Here is a 22450-nt window from a genome sequence, read left to right as displayed (position 1 = left end):
TGAAGTCTCCCATCACCACCTTTTCTGGCAACATTCTTCCCAAACTCCATAATTCCTCATATCTTACCATTAAAGATTGACTAGCCCCTGTATCTCTTAAAATTGTGACTTCTTTACCTGCTCCTCCTGATACACATGAGTAAACTTTACCCACACAAGGAAAGTCTTTAAAAACATCTGGCACCTTCTTAACAATTCCTTCTTGAACAGGCTGTACAATCGTTTGCACCTCCTTCGCTTCACTTGGGCTTTCCTTCACCACTCTAACAAACCCCACTGTCTTATCCTGTTTTACCACATCAGCCTTCCCAGTGCTTTTCTTCAACCACCAACACTGTGACTTTACATGGCCTAGTTTATTACAGTAAAAACATTTTAAACTTTACATTTCTTTTCCACCCTCCTGGATTTCTTTTTTAATCTGAGGTACACTCTCTTTACTATCTCCCATCAGATATCCTTTACCTTTACCCCTTGAGTATTTCTCATGTCCCCAGTTTCTATCCCTCACAGGCTGAAACTGATGTCGGAAACCAATCTTTTATTTATGAACTAATTCATAATCATCTGCCCTTTCCGCTGCTAATCACTCAGTTTTAACCCTCTGTTCTTCCACATGAGTTCTCACTACATCAGGAATTGAATTTGTAAACTCCTCAAAGTATAATTTCTCTGAGAGCTTCATACGTTTGGTCTATTTTCAAAGCCCTTATCCACCTATCAAAATTACTCTGTTTGAGCCTTTCAAACTCCATGTATGTTTGACCAAATTCTTTCCTTCAATTTCTAAACCTTTGTCTGTAAGCTTCAGGCACTATTATGCACTTAAGATGGATTTCTTCACCTCCTCATACGTTCCAGATACCTCCTCCGGTAGTGATGCAAACACTCCACTAGCCCTACCTACCAGCTTTGTTTGAATCAGAAACACCCACATGTCCTGTGGCCATTTCATTTGTTTAGCTACCTTCTCAAATGAAATGAAAAAGGCTTCCACTTCCTTCTCGTCAAACCTTGGCAATACTTGGACATATTTAAATAGATTCCCACCAAGCCTTCGACTATGACGCTCTTTCTCACTATCCTCATCACTATCATCCAACTGTACGTTTCCCTTTACGTCTGCCAATTTTAACTGATTGTCATGTTTCATGGCCATTTTCTGAAGTTCTAACTCCCTTTCTTTATCTTTTTCCCTGATCTGTATCTCCCTTTCTTTATCTTTTTGTTCTGCGGGGGCTATTCTTTCTTTTCTCCTTTCTTCTCTCTTCTTTTCTTTTTCCTCTCTCTCTTTCTCTGTTTTTCTCTCTTTCTCTTTCCTCTCTCTCACTCTCGTATGCCAGCCGCTTTAATTCTTTCTCATGTTCCATTTGTTTAATTTGCAACTGAATTTTTGCCATTTCCAATGAGTCAAACTCTATCTCAGGCAACTTTAAATGCTTAACCATCGCCATAATTACCTCATCTTTTCGCATTTTGTCAGGTAATGTTAACTGCAATGTTCTTGCCAAATCTAACAGTCTGCTTTTCGTTTCTGTCCGTAAAGTACTACGTGTGACATTCTCCACGCCCAAAAACTTCTGAGCCTCTGAAAGAGCCATTGTTCACAACACTCTCCCCACTTAAACTAAAATACCACACCGGAAAAGCAACAATCCTTCACTGTCTTTAAGTTCACAAAAGCCAATCCAATAGATAGACTTTTATCTCGGACGAGCCCCAATTGTTATGGGCGAGGTGTTTTCAGAACCTCAAAATGTATCGTGGAGTTCAACCAACCTCCGCCTTTAATGGATTTGTTGCTTTTCCGAGCACACGGCTTGCTCCCGAGGAGTGGGATTACAATTATGGACACGTGGGTTTTAAACTCAAAACACTGTTTATTCCATGAACTCAACTTAACATCTGAAATAAACATTGGATCTCTTAACACCCCTTACTTCAAAAATACTCAGAAAATATTACAACAGTAAATAATTCCTCAAAATGTTCCTTCAAACTTCAAGAGACTTAACACCTTTAAACAGAATCACATCCGGTTAAAGGATATATATATTTTCTGTAGAATGGCAGAGATATATTAGCTTGGTTGATTTCAGCTCCATCACTTTGCTTTCTTCCTGCAGCTCTCTGGAAACACACAGACACACACCCACTGCTTTTTAAACTGAAACTAAAAACCTTCAAAACCAAACTGCAAAATGGCTGACCTGAGCTGAGCTACACCCACTCTATGACATCACTGTTTTCTTAAAGGTACATTGCTTAAACATCCAGTTCTTAAAGGTACTCTCACATGCCAATCTGCACTTCAGGCCACCAGTCCCGCTGTTTTCAGCACCATCCCCCTGTCTGCTCTCCCTCAGAGTCATACTGACCCTATTCCCTAGTTCTCCCTCAATGTTTTTACTTTCTGACCTATTGCTCCGGTACCCACCCCCCTGCCATACTAGTTTAAACCCTCCCATGTGACACTAGCAAACCTCGCGGCCAGGATATTTATGCCTCTCCGGTTTAGATGCAACCCGTCCTTCTTATATAGGTCACACCTGCCCCGGAAGATCTCCCAGTGGTCCAGATAACTGAAACCCTCCCTCCTACACTAGCTGTTTAGCCACGTGTTTAGCTGCTCTATCTTCCTATTTCTAGCCTCACTGGCACGTGGCACAGGGAGTAATCCCGAGATTACAACCCTAGAGGTCCTGTCTTTTAACTTTCTGCCTAGCTCCCTGAACTCCTGCTGCAGGACCTCATGCCCCTTCCTGCGACATCCTGGACCCTGGCACCAGGGAGGCAACATACCATCCTGGAGTCTCTTTCACGTCCACAGAAGTGCCTATCTGTGCCCCTGACTATAGAGTCCCCTATTACTATTACTCTTCTGCGCTTTGACCCTCCCTTCTGAACATCAGAGCCAGCCGTGGTGCCACTGCTCTGGCTGCTGCTGTTTTCCCCTGATAGGCTATCCCCCCGACAGTATCCAAAGGGGTATACCTGTTCGAGAGGGGGACAACCACAGGGGATTCCTGCACTGACTGCCTGCCCTTTCTGGTGGTCACCCATTTCTCTGCCTGCTCCTTGGGTGTGACCACACTTACATAACTGCGATCTATGACGCTTTCTGCCACCTGCATGCTCCTAAGTGCATCCAATTGCTGCTCCAACCGAACCATGTGGTCTGTGAGGAGCTGCCAATCGTTACACTTGCTGCAGATGGAGCCACACGGGATGCTGGAAGCGGCACAGAACTCCCACATATGTGAGGGGGGGGGTGGTGGTTGGGTTGTGGGTGAGGGAGTGGAACAGCTGGGTGGGGGATGTGAATCCACGGGCATGGGATTGGATCAGGAAGTGAGATTCGGACGTTTATCCACTCGGTGAATGTAGAGGAGCCGGAGGATGGGATTTGCGGAGATGGTGTGCGCGGAGTCACTAACGGCTGAGGTGTGTCTGCAGGGCGAGCTGAGCTTTGAGGGCGATCAGCTGGTTGAAGGTGGGAAGCTGAGCAATAACACCGACTATCGGGAAGTACGACAGTATCACAGCCCCTCCCACCTCCTCCGCTTCTACTTCCTCACACGCATTTACTCCAACTATGTGGAGAGTGTCTTGGCCGATTTCCAGACCGGACTGCAACCTGACGTTCTGATTGTCAACTCCTGTGTCTGGGACATTTCCAGGTATTGGGCTGAGTGTGAGGGGGGATCGGGTGTGTGAGGGGGGATCGGGTGTGTGAGGGGGTATCGGGTATGCCCCGGGGGGGGGCGGTGTGTGCGCCCGGGGGGGGAGAGGTGCACGTGGGGGGGGGAGGGGGGGGGCAGTGTGCGCGCCCCGGGGGGGGGGGGGGGGGTTGCGGTCCTGTCGGGGGGGGCGCGGTCCTGTCGGGGGGGGGGGGCGGCCCTGTCGGGGGGGGGGGGGGGGCGGCGGCCCTGTCGGGGGGGGGGGGGGGCGGCGGCCCTGTCGGGGGGGGGGGGGCGGACCGGCTCGGCAAACGTTTCCACACACTGTCCTGTTGCTGTATTCACTCCTTTGCCATGAATGATTCTGGTCTCGTGCTGACATCGGCAGGTACGGATCCAATTCTATACAACAATACAGAGAGAATCTGGACACTTTCTTCACTCGATTGAATGAGGTCCTACTCCCAGAATGTCTGGTGATCTGGAACATGACGATGCCTCTGGGTAAAAAGATCAAAGGTGGCTTCCTGATACCAGAGGTAAGGGTAATCATCGTCCGTACGGGGTAATTGTGTGTTTGGTTTGGTTTATTGTCACGTGTACCGAGGGACAGTGAAAAGTATTTTTCTCCAAGCAGCTCAACAGATCATTAAGTACATGAGAAGAAAAGGGAATAAAAGAAAATACATAATAGGGCAACACAACATCTACAATGTAACTACATAACACCGGCATCGGGTGAAGCACACAGGGTGCAGTGTTAATGAGGTCAGTCCATAAGAGGGTCATTTAGGAGTCTGGTGACAGTGGGGAAGAAGCTGTTTTTGAGGCTGTTCGTGCGTGTTCTCAGACTTCTGTATCTCCTGCCCGATGGAAGAAGTTGGAAGAGTGAGTAAGCTGGGTGGGAGGGGTCTTTGATGATACTGCCCGCTTTCCCCAGGCAGCGGGAGGTGTAGATGGAGTCAATGGATGGGAGGCAGGTTCGTGTGATGGACTGGGCGGTGTTCACGACTCTCTGAAGTTTCTTGCGGTCCTGGGCCGAGCAGTTGCCATACCAGGCTGTGATGCAGCCCGATAGGATGCTTTCTATGGTGCGTCTGTAAAAGTTGGTAAGGGTTAATGTGGACACAACACCATCAGTTGTGTGTGTGCGTGTTTTCATGGTCCATGGTATGTGCGTTTGTGGTCCGCTGTTTGTGTACACGCCTGTGTGCGTTCATGACCCGCTGTGTTATGTGTGCGCCCGTGCAGTCTGGTGTTTGTGTGTGCGCGCGTCCGGGGTTTGTGCGCGCGGCTCTCTGTCTGGGTGCGTGCGCGCGCGGTGGTGGAGATTTCCAGCTGATCTTGGCTCGATGATGCTCTCTGTTCTGCAGTTGCAGTATTTGGATGTTACTCTTCGCTGTGATGTGATTGAAGCCAATTTCTACAGCGCCCTGCTCGCCGACGCTCATGGTTTTGATGTGTTAGACTTGCATTACCAATTCCGCTTCCACCTCCAGCACCGAGCGGCTGATGGAATTCACTGGAACAAAGTGGTTCATCGAAGGATCACCTTCACCTTGCTGCAGCACATTGCGGAGGCCTGGGGCGTTTCTCTGTCCCCTCACCCTCACCCTCACAAACCACAAGGTGACAAAACACCCGCCAAAATCATCAGCCCTGTGGGGGAACAGTTTGGAGGATTGGAAGCAGAGGCGGGTGGGAGGGGGAGTACCTTGTCTGGTGGGGGGGGGGGGGGTACACTGTGTGGGAGGGGTGACTGTGTGGTGGGGGTGGGGGCGTACACTGGTCGGGTGGTGAGGGTACACTGTGTCATGGGTGGGGGTATACTGGGGGGGTGGGGTACAACTGGGAGGGTGGGGGGTACATTGAGGGTGGGGTACACTGAGGTGTACACTGGGAGGGTGGGGGGTACACTGGGGGGAGGGTACACTGGGGGGGAGGGTACACTGGTGGTGGGGGGGTACACTGTCATGGGTGGGGGTGGGGTACACTGGTGGGGAGGGTACACTGGGCGGGTGGGAGGTACATTGGGAGGGTGGGGGGTACATTGGGAGGGTGGGGGGTACACTGGTGGGGGTACACTGGGAGGGTGGGGTACACTGGGAGGGTGGGGGGTACATGGGGGGATACACGGGGGGGGGGGGTACACCGGGGGGGGGGGGGGGGGGGTATATTTCACACCCTGTCTCCAACATGCTAAATGGTTGAATATATTCCCAGCTGCAGTTCCACTGGAGTTTGTGTGGAGGAATCTGCCGGTGACTGGGCCGGGATTGGCTGCCCCAGTCCAGTGGGAGAGACGTGGATTACCCAGAATCCATGCTTCCGAAATGGACTTTTTCCTGGACCGTCCTGTATCCCGAGAGGGGGACCTGCTCCCTGGATTCACCGCCTCCAACTCCAACACCAACTGCCCAGGTCAGATTCACATTGAAACGGCTGCTCGTTACTGTCTAATATCACATGACCAGCCGGAACTCTGGGATCCGGACCAGCCGGAACTCTGGGATCCAGACCAGCCGGAACTCTGGGATCCGGAACTCTGGGATCCGGACCAGCCGGAACTCTGGGATCCGGAACTCTGGGATCCGGACCAGCCGGAACTCTGGGATCCGGACCAGCCGGAACTCTGGGATCCGGAACTCTGGGATCCGGACCAGCCGGAACTCTGGGATCCGGAACTCTGGGATCTGTAACTCTGGGATCCGGACCAGCCGGAACTCTGGGATCCGGAACTCTGGGATCTGTAACTCTGGGATCCGGACCAGCCGGAACTCTGGGATCCGGAACTCTGGGATCCGGATCAGCCGGAACTCTGGGATCCGGAACTCTGGGATCCGGACCAGCCGGAACTCTGGGATCCGGACCAGCTGGAACTCTGGGATCCGGAACTCTGGGGTCCGGACCAACCGGAACTCTGGGATCCGGAACTCTGGGGTCCGGACCAGCCGGAACTCTGGGTTCCGGAACTCTGGGATCCAGACCAGTCGGAACACTGGGATCCGGAACTCTGGGATTTGGAACTCTGGGATCCAGACCAGCCGGAACTCTGGGATCCGGACCTGCTGGAACTCTGGGATCCGAACCAGCCGGAATTCTGGGATCCGGAACTCTGGGATCCGGACCAGCCGGAACTCTGGGACCTGGAACTCTGGGATCCGGACCAGCCGGAACTCTGGGATCCGGACCAGCCGGAACACTGGGGGTCCGGACCAGCCGGAACACTGGGATCCAGACCAACCGGATCACTGGGATCCGGACAAGCCGGAACTCTGGGATCCGGACCAGTCAGAACACTGGGATCCGGAACTCTGGGATTTGGAACTCTGGGATCCGGACCAGCCGGAACTCTGGGATCCGGACCAGCCGGAACTCTGGGATCCGGACCAGCCGGAACTCTGGGATCCGGACCAGCCGGAACTTTGGGATCCGGACCAGCCGGAACTCTGGGATCCGGAACTCTGGGATCCGGACCAGCCGGAACACTGGAGGTCCGGACCAGCCGGAACACTGGGATCCGGACCAGCAGGAAATCTGGGATCCGGATCTGCCGGAACTATGGGATCCGGACCAGCCGGAACTCTGGGATCCGGACCAGCCGGAACTCTGGGATCCGGAACTCTGGGATCCGGACCAGCCGGAACTCTGGGATTTGGAACTCTGGGATCCGGAACTCTGGGATCCGGACCAGCCGGAACTCTGGGATCCGGACCAGCCGGAACTCTGGGATCCGGAACTCTGGGATCCGGACCAGCCGGAACTCTGGGATTTGGAACTCTGGGATCCAGACCAGCCGGAACTCTGGGATCCGGACCAGCCGGAACTCTGGGATCCAGAACTCTGGGATCCGGACCAGCTGGAACACTGGGATCCGGACCAGTCGGAACACTGGGATCCGGAACTCTGGGATCCGGAACTCTGGGACCCGGACCAGCCGGAACTCTGGGATCCGGACCAGCCGGAACTCTGGGATGCGGACCAGCCGGAACTCTGGGATTTGGAACACTGGGATCCGGACCAGCCGGAACTCTGGGATCCGGAACTCTGGGCTCCGGACCAGCCGGAACTCTGGGATCCGGACCTGCCGGAACTCTGGGATGCGGACCAGCCGGAACACTGGGACCCGGACCAGCCGGAACTCTGGGATTTGGAACACTGGGATCCGGACCAGCCGGAACTCTGGGATCCGGAACTCTGGGCTCCGGACCAGCCGGAGCTCTGGGATCCGGACCAGCCAGAGCTCTGGGATCCGGACCAGCCGGAACACTGGGATCCGGACCAGCCGGAACTCTGGGATCCGGACCAGCCGGAACTCTGGGATCCGGAACTCTGGGATCCGGACCAACCGGAACTCTAGGATCCGGACAAGCCGGAACTCTGGGATCCGGAACTCTGGGATCCGGACCAGCCGGAACACTGGAGGTCCGGTCCAGCCGGAACACTGGGATCCGGACCAGCAGGAAATCTGGGATCCGGATCTGCCGGAACTATGGGATCCGGACCAGCCGGAACTCTGGGATCCGGACCAGCCGGAACTCTGGGATCCGGAACTCTGGGATCCGGACCAGCCGGAACTCTGGGATTTGGAACTCTGGGATCCGGACCAGCCGGAACTCTGGGATCCGGACCAGCCGGAACTCTGGGATCCGGAACTCTGGGATCCGGACCAGCCGGAACTCTGGGATTTGGAACTCTGGGATCCGGACCAGCCGGAACTCTGGGATCCGGACCAGCCGGAACTCTGGGATCCAGAACTCTGGGATCCGGACCAGCTGGAACACTGGGATCCGGACCAGTCGGAACTCTGGGATCCGGAACTCTGGGATCCGGAACTCTGGGACCCGGACCAGCCGGAACTCTGGGATCCGGACCAGCCGGAACTCTGGGATGCGGACCAGCAGGAACTCTGGGATTTGGAACACTGGGATCCGGACTAGCCGGAACTCTGGGATCCGGAACTCTGGGCTCCGGACCAGCCGGAACTCTGGGCTCCGGACCAGCCGGAACTCTGGGATCCGGACCTGCCGGAACTCTGGGATGCGGACCAGCCGGAACACTGGGACCCGGACCAGCCAGAACTCTGGGATTTGGAACACTGGGATCCGGACCAGCCGGAACTCTGGGATCCGGAACTCTGGGCTCCGGACCAGCCGGAACTCTGGGATCCGGACCAGCCGGAGCTCTGGGATCCGGACCAGCCAGAGCTCTGGGATCCGGACCAGCCGGAACACTGGGATCCGGACCAGCCGGAACTCTGGGATCCGGACCAGCCGGAACTCTGGGATCCGGAACTCTGGGATCCGGACCAACCGGAACTCTAGGATCCGGACCAGCCGGAACTCTGGGATCCGGACCAACCGGAACTCTGGGATCCGGACCAGCCGGAACTCTGGGATCCGGAACTCTGGGATCCGGACCAGCCGGAACTCTGGGATCCGGAACTCTGGGATCGGGACCAGCCGGAACTCTGGGATCCGGAGCACTGGGATTCGGACCGGCCGGTACACTGGGATCTGGAACTCTGGGATCCGAGGTATGTGAGCAGCAGGCTGATGTGGGGACGAGCTGTGGTTACGTTACTGTGTGTCTGCGGCTCGCCGGGTGGGTAAAAATCCCATCGTCAGGCTCAGCATTCCGGACACTTCACAATTCCAGATTCATTGAATTGAAACTGACCAGCTGCTGGGATGGGATTTGAACCCAGTCCCCAGAGAATGAACCTGGGCCCCTGAATTACTGACCAGTCACATCCCCCCCCCCCCCCCCGACAGCACCCTGCTGCTCCCCCCCCCCCGACAGCACCCTGCTGCTCCCCCCCCCCCGACAGCACCCTGCTGCACCCCCCTGACAGCACCCTGCTGCACCCCCCTGACAGCACCCTGCTGCTCCCCCCCCCTCCGACAGCACCCTGCTGCTCCCCCCCCTCCGACAGCACCCTGCTGCTCCCCCCCGACAGCACCCTGCTGCTCCCCCCCGACAGCACCCTGCTGCTCCCCCCCGACAGCACCCTGCTGCTCCCCCCCCCCGACAGCACCCTGCTGCTCCCCCCCCCCGACAGCACCCTGCTGCTCCCCCCCCCCGACAGCACCCTGCTGCTCCCCCCCCCCGACAGCACCCTGCTGCTCCCCCCCCCCGACAGCACCCTGCTGCTCCCCCCCCCCCGACAGCACCCTGCTGCTCCCCCCCCCCCCGACAGCACCCTGCTGCTCCCCCCTGACAGCACCCTGGTGCTCCCCCCCCCCCGGCACCCTGCTGCTCCCCCCCCCCCCGACAGCACCCTGCTTCTCCCCCGACAGCACCCTGCTGCTCCCCCCCCCGACAGCACCCTGCTGCTCCCCTACCCGACAGCACCCTGCTGCTCCCCCCCCCGACTGCACCCTGCTGCTCCCCCCCCCCCGACAGCACCCTGCTGCTCCCCCCTCCGACAGCACCCTGCTGCTCCCCCCCCCGACAGCACCCTGCTGCTCCCCCCCCGACAGCACCCTGCTGCTCCCCCCCCGACAGCACCCTGCTGCTCCCCCCCCGACTGCACCCTGCTGCTCCCCCCCCGACTGCACCCTGCTGCTCTCCCCCCCCCCCCCCCCCCGACATCACCCTGCTGCTCCCCCCCCCCCCGACATCACCCTGCTGCTCCCCCCCCCCCGACAGCACCCTGCTGCTCCCCCCCCCCCGACAGCACCCTGCTGCTCCCCCTGACAGCACCCTGGTGCTCCCCCCCCCCCCCCGACAGCACCCTGCTGCTCTCCTCCCCCCCCCCCCCCCCCGACAGCACCCTGCTGCTCCTCCCCCCCCCCCCCCCCCCAGACAGCACCCTGCCGCTCTCTTTTTCCCCCCCCCCCCCCCATGCTGACCCGCGTTTATTTCTGTTCCAGGCGGGTTTGGCTGGCGTGACGGTGATGGGCCCAGACTCCAGCCCCAGTGGCTCGAATCAGCAAACCAGACGGAACTGCAGCTCCGCGGGAGTAACAATCTGGTGATGAGGAATCGACTGTCGCACAGCAGGATCCCAGCTCCATATGGCTGGCCCGACTACAGACATGGCCACTGCTAACTTGGGTGGGGAGGTTTGCGTCGGAGTTGAGGGGGAGTGCGAGTCCGTGTGCACAGCGGCGGGAGGGGAGGGTGTTAGTTGTAGAATGCTGTGGGGAGATTGTGTGTGGGGGGTGGGGATGGGGGGGAAATGTGGGGGGGGGGGGGTGAGAGGTAGGGTGTTGGGGTGAGTGTCGGGGAGGGGATGGTGGGGGGGGGGGGAGAATGGTGGGGGGGATGAATGATGGGGGTGGGGGGGGATGGGTGGTGGGGGGGGATGGGGGGTGGGGGGGGGTGGGGGGGGGATGGGGGGTGGGGGGGGATGGGATGGGGGGTGGGGGGGGATGGGATGGGGGGTGGGGGGGATGAGATGGGGGGGATGGGATGGGGAATGAGGAGTATGTTTATTTGAGAGAGTTTGTCCAGTTTTCTCAATTCTAGTCCTGATTTCTGATGTCGCTTCGATTAAAGGGGAATTCCGAGATTTGTCGATTCTAATTGTTGTAAAAGTACGTTAACCCCGGCCTCTGGGCCTGACCCCTCAGGCAGTGTGACCCCGGCCTCTGGGCCTGACCCCTCAGCCAGTGGGGCAGTGTGACCCCGGCCTCTGGGCCTAACCCCTCAGCCAGTGGGGCAGTGTGACCCCGGCCTCTGGGCCTAACCCCTCAGCCAGTGCGGCAGTGTGACCCCGGCCTCTGGGCCTGACCCCTCAGCCAGTGCGGCAGTGTGACCCCGGCCTCTGGGCCTGACCCCTCAGCCAGTGCGGCAGTGTGACACTGGGCCTGACCCCTCAGCCAGTGGGGCAGTGTGACCCCGGCCTCTGGGCCTAACCCCTCAGCCAGAGCGGCAGTGTGACCCCGGCCTCTGGGCCTAACCCCTCAGCCAGAGCGGCAGTGTGACCCCGGCCTCTGGGCCTAACCCCTCAGCCAGTGGGGCAGTGTGACTCCGGCCTCTGGGCCTGACCCCTCAGCCAGTGCGGCAGTGTGACACTGGGCCTGACCCCTCAGCCAGTGGGGCAGTGTGACCCCGGCCTCTGGGCCTAACCCCTCAGCCAGTGCGGCAGTGTGACCCCAGCCTCTGGGCCTAACCCCTCAGCCAGTGCGGCAGTGTGACACTGGGCCTGACCCCTCAGCCAGTGGGGCAGTGTGACCCCGGCCTCTGGGCCTAACCCCTCAGCCAGAGCGGCAGTGTGACCCCGGCCTCTGGGCCAAACCCCTCAGCCAGAGCGGCAGTGTGACCCCGGCCTCTGGGCCTAACCCCTCAGCCAGAGCGGCAGTGTGACCCCGGCCTCTGGGCCTAACCCCTCAGCCAGTGGGGCAGTGTGACCCCAGCCTCTGGGCCTGACCCCTCAGCCAGTACGGCAGTGTGACACTGGGCCTGACCCCTCAGCCAGTGGGGCAGTGTGACCCCGGCCTCTGGGCCTAACCCCTCAGCCAGTGTGGCAGTGTGACCCTGGCCTCTGGGCCTAACCCCTCAGCCAGTGCGGCAGTGTGACCCCGGCCTCTGGGCCTAACCCCTCAGCCAGTGCGGCAGTGTGACACTGGGCCTGACCCCTCAGCCAGTGGGGCAGTGTGACCCCGGCCTCTGAGCCTAACCCCTCAGCCAGTGTGGCAGTGTGACCCCGGCCTCTGGGCCTAACCCCTCAGCCAGTGTGGCAGTGTGACCCCGGCCTCTGGGCCTAACCCCTCAGCCAGTGCGGCAGTGTGACCCCGGCCTCTGGGCCTAACCCCTCAGCCAGTGCGGCAGTGTGACCCAGGCCTCTGGGCCTAACCCCTCAGCCAGTGCGGCAGTGTGACCCCGGCCTCTGGGCCTAACCCCTCAGCCAGTGCGGCAATGTGACCCCGGCCTCTGGGCCTAACCCCTCAGCCAGTCCGGCAGTGTGACACTGGGCCTGACCCCTCAGCCAGTGGGGCAGTGTGACCCCGGCCTCTGGGCCTAACCCCTCAGCCAGTGTGGCAGTGTGACCCCGGCCTCTGGGCCTAACCCCTCAGCCTGAGCGGCAGTGTGACCCCGGCCTCTGGGCCAAACCCCTCAGCCAGTGGGGCAGTGTGACCCCGGCCTCTGGGCCTAACCCCTCAGCCAGTGCGGCAGTGTGACCCCGTCCTCTGGGACTAACCCCTCAGCCAGTGCGGCAGTGTGACCCCGGCCTCTGGGCCTAACCCCTCAGCCAGTGCGGCAGTGTGACACTGGGCCTGACCCCTCAGCCAGTGCGGCAGTGTGACCCCGGCCTCTGGGCCTAACCCCTCAGCCAGTGCGGCAGTGTGACACTGGGCCTGACCCCTCAGCCAGTGCGGCAGTGTGACCCTGGCCTCTGGGCCTAACCCCTCAGCCAGTGCGGCAGTGTGACCCCGGCCTCTGGGCCTAACCCCTCAGCCAGTGCGGCAGTGTGACCCCGGCCTCTGGGCCTAACCCCTCAGCCAGTGCGGCAGTGTGACACTGGGCCTGACTTTGGATTTCGGCGGCAGCGGTGCGCAGGGGCCTTCTGGGAGGTGAGTAGTTAGTTTAAAAGCTCTTACCTTTACAGGAGCAGCCCTTTGGATTTCGGCGGCAGCGGTGCGCAGGGGCCTTCTGGGAGGTGAGTAGTGAGTTTAAAAACCTTACCTTTACAGGAGCAGCCCTTTGGATTTCGGCGGCAGCGGTGCGCAGGGGCCTTCTGGGAGGTGAGTAGTTAGTTTAAAAGCACTTACCTTTACAGGAGCAGCCCATTGGATTTCGGCGGCAGCGGTGCGCAGGGGCCTTCTGGGAGGTGAGTAGTGAGTTTAAAAACCTTACCTTTACAGGAGCAGCCCTTTGGATTTCGGCGGCAGCGGTGCGCAGGGGCCTTCTGGGAGGTGAGTAGTTAGTTTAAAAGCTCTTACCTTTACAGGAGCAGCCCTTTGGATTTCGGCGGCAGCAGTGCGCAGGGGCCTTCTGGGAGGTGAGTAGTGAATTTAAAAGCTCTTACCTTTACAGGAGCAGCCCATTGGATTTCGGCGGCAGCGGTGCGCAGGGGCCTTCTGGGAGGTGAGTAGTGAGTTTAAAAACCTTACCTTTACAGGAGCAGCCCTTTGGATTTCGGCGGCAGCGGTGCGCAGGGGCCTTCTGGGAGGTGAGTAGCGACTTTAAAACCACTTACCTTTACAGGAGCAGCCCTTTGGATTTCGGCGGGAACCGGAAGTTCGACCTCTGGCAAGTCCCCCCCCCCCCCCCCCCCCCAACCAATAAATTCTGGTGGAGAGGAAACCCGAGACACTACACGTGTAGTGTCTCCCACCCACCCTCCTCCTCTAACCTAATAATAAGACCCATTGGTGTAAGGTAAGTGCCATATTATATTATTATATTATTAGCATTGTGCAGGTCAAGGATCGGAGGTGGAGGAGCAGTCTTTGTCAGCGAGAGAACCTGAGAACATCTCAGACACTCAGAAGGTCAGAAGGTAAGTAAGTGATTTTTACTTTTATACCTTTTTTCAAATTGTGTGTGTCGGGGGGAAACTGAAGTGACATCACAGAAAAGCTGTGACCTGAGTGGCTGGTTGGGATTCTAACCTAAATTTTAAAAAAAATTGAGTATTTGGGAACTAATTAAACATAATAACTTAATTATAATTTAGAGGATATCTAAGCCAGAGATCGGAGAGTATTATAGTTAGCTATCGCATTTCTATTAGAAATCTAGTGCTAGGAAACAGATAGTTGACAGTAACTTTGCAATTTAAAAAAAAAAAGTATTTAAAAAAAAAAAGACAAATTTTAATTAATTGACGCAATGTCAGTTAGAGGGGTGCTGTGCTCTGACTGTGAGATGTGGCAGGTCCGGGAGGCTTCCAGCGTCCCGGATGGCTTCATCTGCAGAAAGTGTACCCAACTGCAGCTCCTCACAGACCGCATGGTTCGGTTGGAGCAGCAATTGGATGCACTTAGGAGCATGCAGGTGGCGGAAAGCGTCATAGATCGCAGTTATGTAAATGTGGTCACACCCAAGGTGCAGGCAGAGAAATGGGTGACCACCAGAAAGGGCAGGCAGTCAGTGCAGGAATCCCCTGTGGTTGTCCCCCTCTCGAACAGATATACCCCTTTGGATACTGTCGGGGGGGATAGCCTATCAGGGGAAAACAGCAGCAGCCAGAGCAGTGGCACCACGGCTGGCTCTGATGTTCAGAAGGGAGGGTCAAAGCGCAGAAGAGTAATAGTAATAGGGGACTCTATAGTCAGGGGCACAGATAGGCGCTTCTGTGGACGTGAAAGAGACTCCAGGATGGTCTGTTGCCTCCCTGGTGCCAGGGTCCAGGATGTCTCCGAACGGGTAGAGGGAATCCTGAAGGGGGAGGGCAAACAGGCAGAGGTCGTTGTACATATTGGTACTAACGACATAGGCAGGAAGGGGCATGAGGTCCTGCAGCAGGAGTTCAGGGAGCTAGGCAGAAAGTTAAAAGACAGGACCTCGAGGGTTGTAATCTCGGGATTACTCCCTGTGCCACGTGCCAGTGAGGCTAGAAATAGGAAGATAGAGCAGACAAACACGTGGCTAAACAGCTGGTGTAGGAGGGAGGGTTTCCGTTATCTGGACCACTGGGAGCTCTTCCGGGGCAGGTGTGACCTGTATAAGATGGACGGGTTGCATCTAAACCGGAGAGGCATAAATATCCTGGCCGCGAGGTTTGCTAGTGTCACACGGGAGGGTTTAAACTAGTATGGCAGGGGGGTGGGCACGGGAGCAATAGGTCAGAAGGTGAGAGCATTGAGGGAGAACTAGGGAATAGGGACAGTGTGGCTCTGAGGCAGAGCAGACGGGGAGAAGTTGCTGAACACAGCGGGTCTGGTGGCCTGAAGTGCATATGTTTTAATGCAAGGAGCATTACGGGTAAGGCAGATGAACTTAGAGCTTGGATTACTACTTGGAACTATGATGTTGTTGCCATTACAGAGACCTGGTTGAGGGAAGGGCAGGATTGGCAGCTAAACGTTCCAGGATTTAGATGTTTCAGGCGGGATAGAGGGGGATGTAAAAGGGGAGGCGGAGTTGCGCTACTTGTTCGGGAGAATATCACAGCTATACAGCGAGAGGACACCTCAGAGGGCAGTGAGGCTATATGGGTAGAGATCAGGAATAAGAAGGGTGCAGTCACAATGTTGGGGGTATACTACAGGCCTCCCAACAGCCAGCGGGAGATAGAGGAGCAGATAGGTAGACAGATTTTGGAAAAGAGTAAAAACAACAGGGTTGTGGTGATGGGAGACTTCAAGCATCCAGGAGGGCTTCTTAAAACAATATGTAAACAGTCCAACTAGGGAAGGGGCGGTACTGGACCTGGTATTGGGGAATGAGCCCGGCCAGGTGGTAGATGTTTCAGTAGGGGAGCATTTCGGTAACAGTGACCACAATTCAGTAAGTTTTAAAGTACTGGTGGACAAGGATAAGAGTGGTCCGAGGATGAATGTGCTAAATTGGGGGAAGGCTAATTATAACAATATTAGGCAGGAACTGAAGAACATAGATTGGGGGCGGATGTTTGAGGGCAAATCAACATCTGACATGTGGGAGGCTTTCAAGTGTCAGTTGAAAGGAATACAGGACAGGCATGTTCCTGTGAGGAAGAAAGATAAATACGGCAATTTTCGGGAACCTTGGATGACGAGTGATATTGTAGGCCTCGTCAAAAAGAAAAAGGAGGCATTTGTCAGGGCTAAAAGGCTGGGAACAGACGAAGCCTGTGTGGCATATAAGGAAAGTAGGAAGGAACTTAAGCAAGGAGTCAGGAGGGCTAGAAGGGGTCATGAAAAGTCATTGGCAAATAGGGTTAAGGAAAATCCCAAGGCTTTTTACACGTACATAAAAAGCAAGAGGGTAGCCAGGGAAAGGGTTGGCCCACTGAAGGATAGGCAAGGGAATCTATGTGTGGAGCCAGAGGAAATGGGCGAGGTACTAAATGAATACTTTGCATCAGTATTCACCAAAGAGAAGGAATTGGTAGATGTTGAGTCTGGAGAAGGGGGTGTAGATAGCCTGGGTCACATTGTGATCCAAAAAGACGAGGTGTTGGGTGTCTTAAAAAATATTAAGGTAGATAAGTCCCCAGGGCCGGATGGGATCTACCCCAGAATACTGAAGGAGGCTGGAGAGGAAATTGCTGAGGCCTTGACAGAAATCTTTGGATCCTCGCTGTCTTCAGGGGATGTCCCGGAGGACTGGAGAATAGCCAATGTTGTTCCTCTGTTTAAGAAGGGTGGCAGGGATAATCCCGGGAACTACAGGCCGGTGAGCCTTACTTCAGTGGTAGGGAAATTACTGGAGAGAATTCTTCGAGACAGGATCTACTCCCATTTGGAAGCAAATGGACGTATTAGTGAGAGGCAGCACGGTTTTGTGAAGGGGAGGTCGTGTCTCACTAACTTGATAGAGTTTTTCGAGGAGGTCACTAAGATGATTGATGCAGGTAGGGCAGTAGATGTTGTCTATATGGACTTCAGTAAGGCCTTTGACAAGGTCCCTCATGGTAGACTAGTACAAAAGGTGAAGTCACACGGGATCAGGGGTGAACTGGCAAGGTGGATACAGAACTGGCTAGGCCATAGAAGGCAGAGGGTAGCAATGGAGGGATGCTTTTCTAATTGGAGGGCTGTGACCAGTGGTGTTCCACAGGGATCAGTGCTGGGACCTTTGCTCTTTGTAGTATATATAAATGATTTGGAGGAAAATGTAACTGGTCTGATTAGTAAGTTTGCAGACGACACAAAGGTTGGTGGAATTGCGGATAGCGATGAGGACTGTCTGAGGATACAGCAGGATTTAGATTGTCTGGAGACTTGGGCGGAGAGATGGCAGATGGAGTTTAACCTGGACAAATGTGAGGTAATGCATTTTGGAAGGGCTAATGCAGGTAGGGAATATACAGTGAATGGTAGAACCCTCAAGAGTATTGAAAGTCAAAGAGATCTAGGAGTACAGGGGTAAGCCATGGGGTACAGACCTCTGGCACAGAGTCTGTCCCTGTTGCTCAGAAGGGAAGGGGGGAGAGGAGCAGAGCATTAGTAATTGGGGACTCTATAGTCAGGGGCACAGATAGGAGATTTTGTGGGAGCGTGAGAGACTCACGTTTGGTATGTTGCCTCCCAGGTGCAAGGGTACGTGATGTCTCGGATCGTGTTTTCCGGGTCCTTAAGGGGGAGGGGGAGCAGCCCCAAGTCGTGGTCCACATTGGCACTAACGACATAGGTAGGAAAGGGGATAAGGATGTCAGGCAGGCTTTCAGGGAGCTAGGATGGAAGCTCAGAACTAGAACAAACAGAGTTGTTATCTCTGGGTTGTTGCCCGTGCCACGTGATAGTGAGATGAGGAATAGGGAGAGAGAGCAATTAAACACGTGGCTACAGGGATGGTGCAGGCGGGAGGGATTCAGATTTCTGGATAACTGGGGCGCTTTCTGGGGAAGGTGGGACCTCTACAGACAGGATGGTCTACATCTGAACCTGCGGGGCACAAATATCCTGGGGGGGAGATTTGTTAGTGCTCTTTGGGGGGGTTTAAACTAATGCAGCAGGGGCATGGGAACCTGGATTGTAGTTTTAGGGTAAGGGAGAATGAGAGTATAGAGGTCAGGAGCTCAGATTTGACGTCGGAGGAGGGGGCCAGTGTTCAGGTAGGTGGTTTGAAGTGTGTCTACTTCAATGCCAGGAGTATACGAAATAAGGTAGGGGAACTGGCAGCATGGGTTGGTACCTGGGACTTCGATGTTGTGGCCATTTCGGAGACGTGGATAGAGCAGGGACAGGAATGGATGTTGCAGGTTCCGGGGTTTAGGTGTTTTAGTAAGCTCAGGGAAGGAGGCAAAAGAGGGGGAGGTGTGGCGCTGCTAGTCAAGAGCAGTATTACGGTGGCGGAGAGGATGCTAGATGGGGACTCATCTTCCGAGGTAGTATGGGCTGAGGTTAGAAACAGGAAAGGAGAGGTCACCCTGTTGGGAGTTTTCTATAGGCCTCCAAATAGTTCTAGGGATGTAGAGGAAAGGATGGCGAAGATGATCCTGGATATGAGCGAAAGTAACAGGGTAGTTATTATGGGAGACTTTAACTTTCCAAATATTGACTGGAAAAGATATAGTTCGAGTACATTAGATGGGTCGTTTTTTGTTCAGTGTGTGCAGGAGGGTTTCCTGACACAGTTTGTTGACAGGCCAACAAGAGGTGAGGCCACATTGGATTTGGTTTTGGGTAATGAACCAGGCCAGGTGTTGGATTTGGAGGTAGGTGAGCACTTTGGGGACAGTGACCACAATTCGGTGACGTTTACGTTAAGGATGGAAAGGGATAAGTATACACCGCAGGGCAAGAGTTATAGCTGGGGGAAGGGAAATTATGATGCCATTAGACGTGACTTGGGGGGGGATAAGGTGGAGAAGTAGGCTGCAAGTTTTGGACACACTGGATAAGTGGAGCTTGTTCAAGGATCAGCTATTGCGTGTTCTTGATAAGTATGTACCGGTCAGGCAGGGAGGAAGGTGCCGAGCGAGGGAACCGTGGTTTACCAAAGAAGTGGAATCTCTTGTTAAGAGGAAGAAGGAGGCCTATGTGAAGATGAGGTGTGAAGTTTCAGTTGGGGCGATGGATAGTTACAAGGTAGCGAGGAAGGATCTAAAGAGAGAGCTAAGACGAGCAAGGAGGGGACATGAGAAGTATTTGGCAGGAAGGATCAAGGAAAACCCAAAAGCTTTCTATAGGTATGTCAGGAATAAGCGAATGACTAGGGACAGAGTAGGACCAGTCAAGGACAGGGATGGGAAGTTGTGTGTAGAGTCTGAAGAGATAGGCGAGATACTAAATGAATATTTTTCGTCAGTATTCACTCAGGAAAAAGATAATGTTGTGGAGGAGAATGCTGAGCTCCAGGTAAATAGATTAGATGGCATTGAGGTAAGTAGGGAAGAGGTGTTGGCAATTCTGGACAGGCTGAAAATAGATAAGTCCCCGGGGCCTGATGGGATTTATCCTAGGATTCTCTGGGAGGCCAGGGAAGAGATTGCTGGACCATTGGCTTTGATTTTTATGTCATCATTGGATACAGGAATAGTGCCAGAGGACTGGAGGATAGCAAATGTGGTCCCTTTGTTCAAAAAGGGGAGCAGAGACAACCCCGGCAACTATAGACCGGTGAGCCTCACGTCTGTAGTGGGTAAAGTCTTGGAGGGCATTATAAGAGACAAGATTTATAATCATCTAGATAGGAATAATATGATCAGGGATAGTCAGCATGGCTTTGTGAAGGGTAGGTCATGCCTCACAAACCTTATCGAGTTCTTTGAGAAGGTGACTGAACAGGTAGACGAGGGTAGAGCAGTTGATGTGGTGTATATGGATTTCAGCAAAGCGTTTGATAAGGTTCCCCACGGTAGGCTATTGCAGAAAATACGGAGGCTGGGGATTGAGGGTGATTTAGAGATGTGGATCAGAAATTGGCTAGCTGAAAGAAGACAGAGGGTGGTGGTTGATGGGAAATGTTCAGAATGGAGTTCTGTCACAAGTGGAGTACCACAAGGATCTGTTCTGGGGCCGTTGCTGTTTGTCATTTTTATCAATGACCTAGAGGAAGGCGCAGAAGGGTGGGTGAGTAAATTTGCAGACGATACTAAAGTCGGTGGTGTTGTCGATAGTGAGGAAGGAAGTAGCAGGTTACAGAGGGATATAGATAAGCTGCAGTGCTGGGCTGAGAGGTGGCAAATGGAGTTTAATGTAGAGAAGTGTGAGGTGATTCACTTTGGAAGGAAAAACAGGAATGTGGAATATGTGGCTAATGGAAAAGTTCTTGAAAGTGTGGATGAGCAGAGGGATCTAGGTGTCCATGTACATAGATCCCTGAAAGTTGCCACCCAGGTTGATAGGGTGGTGAAGAAGGCCTATGGAGTGTTGGCCTTTATTGGTAGAGGGATTGAGTTCCGGAGTCAGGAGGTCATGTTGCAGCTGTACAGAACTCTGGTACGGCCGCATTTGGAGTATTGCGTACAGTTCTGGTCACCGCATTATAGGAAGGACGTGGAGGCTTTGGAACGGGTGCAGAGGAGATTTACCAGGATGTTGCCTGGTATGGAGGGAAAATCTTATGAGGAAAGGCTGATGGACTTGAGGTTGTTTTCGTTAGAGAGAAGAAGGTTAAGAGGAGACTTAATAGAGGCATACAAAATGATCAGAGGGTTAGATAGGGTGGACAGTGAGAGCCTTCTCCCGCGGATGGAAATGGCTAGCACGAGGGGACATAGCCTTAAACTGAGGGGTAATAGATATAGGACAGAGGTCAGGGGTAGGTTCTTTACGCAAAGAGTAGTGAGGCCGTGGAATGCCCTACCTGCTACAGTAGTGAACTCGCCAACATTAAGGGCATTTAAAAGTTTATTGGATAAACATATGGATGATAATGGTATAGTGTAGGTTAGATGGCTTTTGTTTCGGTGCAACATCGTGGGCTGAAGGGCCTGTACTGCGCTGTATTGTTCTATGTTCTATCTATGTTCTATGTTCTATGTTCTATGTTCTATGTTCTATGTTCTATGTACAGGTCCACAGATCACTGAAAGGGGCTACACAGGTGGAGAAGGTAGTCAAGAAGGCATACGGCATGCTTGCCTTCATTGGCCGGGGCATTGAGTATAAGAATTGGCAAGTCATGTTGCAGCTGTATAGAACCTTAGTTGGGCCACACTTGGAGTATAGTGTTCAATTCTGGTCGCCACACTACCAGAAGGATGTGGAGGCTTTAGAGAGGGTGCAGAAGAGATTTACCAGAATGTTGCCTGGTATGGAGGGCATTAGCTATGAGGAGCGGTTGAATAAACTCGGTTTGTTCTCACTGGAACGAAGGAGGTTGAGGGGCGACCTGATAGAGGTATACAAAATTATGAGGGGCATAGACAAAGTGGATAGTCAGAGGCTTTTCCCCAGGGCAGAGGGGTCAATTACTAGGGGGCATAGGTTTAAGGTGAGAGGGGCAAGGTTCAGAGTAGATGTACGAGGCAAGTTTTTTACGCAGAGGGTAGTGGGTGCCTGGAACTCACTACCGGAGGAGGTAGTGGAAGCAGGGACGATAGGGACATTTAAGGGGCACCTTGACAAATATATGAATAGGATGGGAATAGAGGGATACGGACCCAGGAAGTGTAGAAGATTGTAGTTTAGTCAGGCAGCATGGTCGGCACAGGCTTGGAGGGCCGAAGGGCCTGTTCCTGTGCTGTACATTTCTTTGTTCTTTGTTCTTTGTTCTGGACCTGACCCCTCAGCCAGTGTGACCCCGGCCTCTGGGCCTAATTCCAGATTCTCCGCCTCCGACGCGGAGACCGGACCGGGCGGGTTCTCCGTCTCCGACGCGGAGACCGGACCGGGCGGGTTCTCCCTCTCCGACGCGGAGACCGGACCGGGCGGGTTCTCCCTCTCCGACGCGGAGACCGGATTGGGCGGGTTCTCCCTCTCCGACGCGGAGACCGGATTAGCCGGGTTCTCCGTCTCCGACGCCGAGACCGGACCGGGCGGGTTCTCCCTCTCCGACGCGGAGACCGGACCGGGCGGGTTCTCCGTCTCCGACACGGAGACCGGATTGGGCGGGTTCTCCCTCTCCGACGCGGAGACCGGATTGGGCGGGTTCTCCGTCTCCGACGCGGAGACCGGACCGGGCGGGTTCTCCCTCTCTGACGCGGAGACCGGACCGGGCGGGTTCTCCGTCTCCGTCGCGGAGACCGGACCGGGCGGGTTCTCCGTCTCCGTCGCGGAGACCGG

The 22450-nt window shown here is 55.1% G+C and overlaps 1 protein-coding gene across 3 annotated transcripts in view; it reads left to right on the top strand.

Annotated features, from left to right (window-relative positions):
• Positions 1 to 10811, top strand: part of fam113 (family with sequence similarity 113) — a 37552-nt gene extending 26741 nt beyond the window's left edge. Inside the window, exons 3-7 of one of the 3 annotated variants that reach the window (XM_072497985.1) lie at positions 3457 to 3680; positions 4069 to 4219; positions 5054 to 5309; positions 5910 to 6101; positions 10556 to 10811. In XM_072497985.1, the coding sequence (XP_072354086.1) occupies positions 3457 to 3680; positions 4069 to 4219; positions 5054 to 5309; positions 5910 to 6101; positions 10556 to 10734 (1002 nt within the window). In that variant the 3' untranslated portion in view covers positions 10735 to 10811. Of the gene's footprint in view, positions 1 to 3456; positions 3681 to 4068; positions 4220 to 5053; positions 5310 to 5903; positions 6102 to 10555 lie in introns of all 3 variants that reach the window. The other 2 variants (XM_072497984.1, XM_072497986.1) reach the window with 2 other exon arrangements.
• The last annotated feature ends 11639 nt before the right edge of the window (positions 10812 to 22450 follow it).

Source organism: Scyliorhinus torazame, chromosome 3 (assembly GCF_047496885.1).
Source record: "Scyliorhinus torazame isolate Kashiwa2021f chromosome 3, sScyTor2.1, whole genome shotgun sequence".
Classification (NCBI taxonomy): domain Eukaryota; kingdom Metazoa; phylum Chordata; class Chondrichthyes; order Carcharhiniformes; family Scyliorhinidae; genus Scyliorhinus; species Scyliorhinus torazame.
The sequence above is the reverse complement of the archived record's forward strand: the minus strand, read 5'-3'. Positions and strand labels throughout refer to the sequence as shown.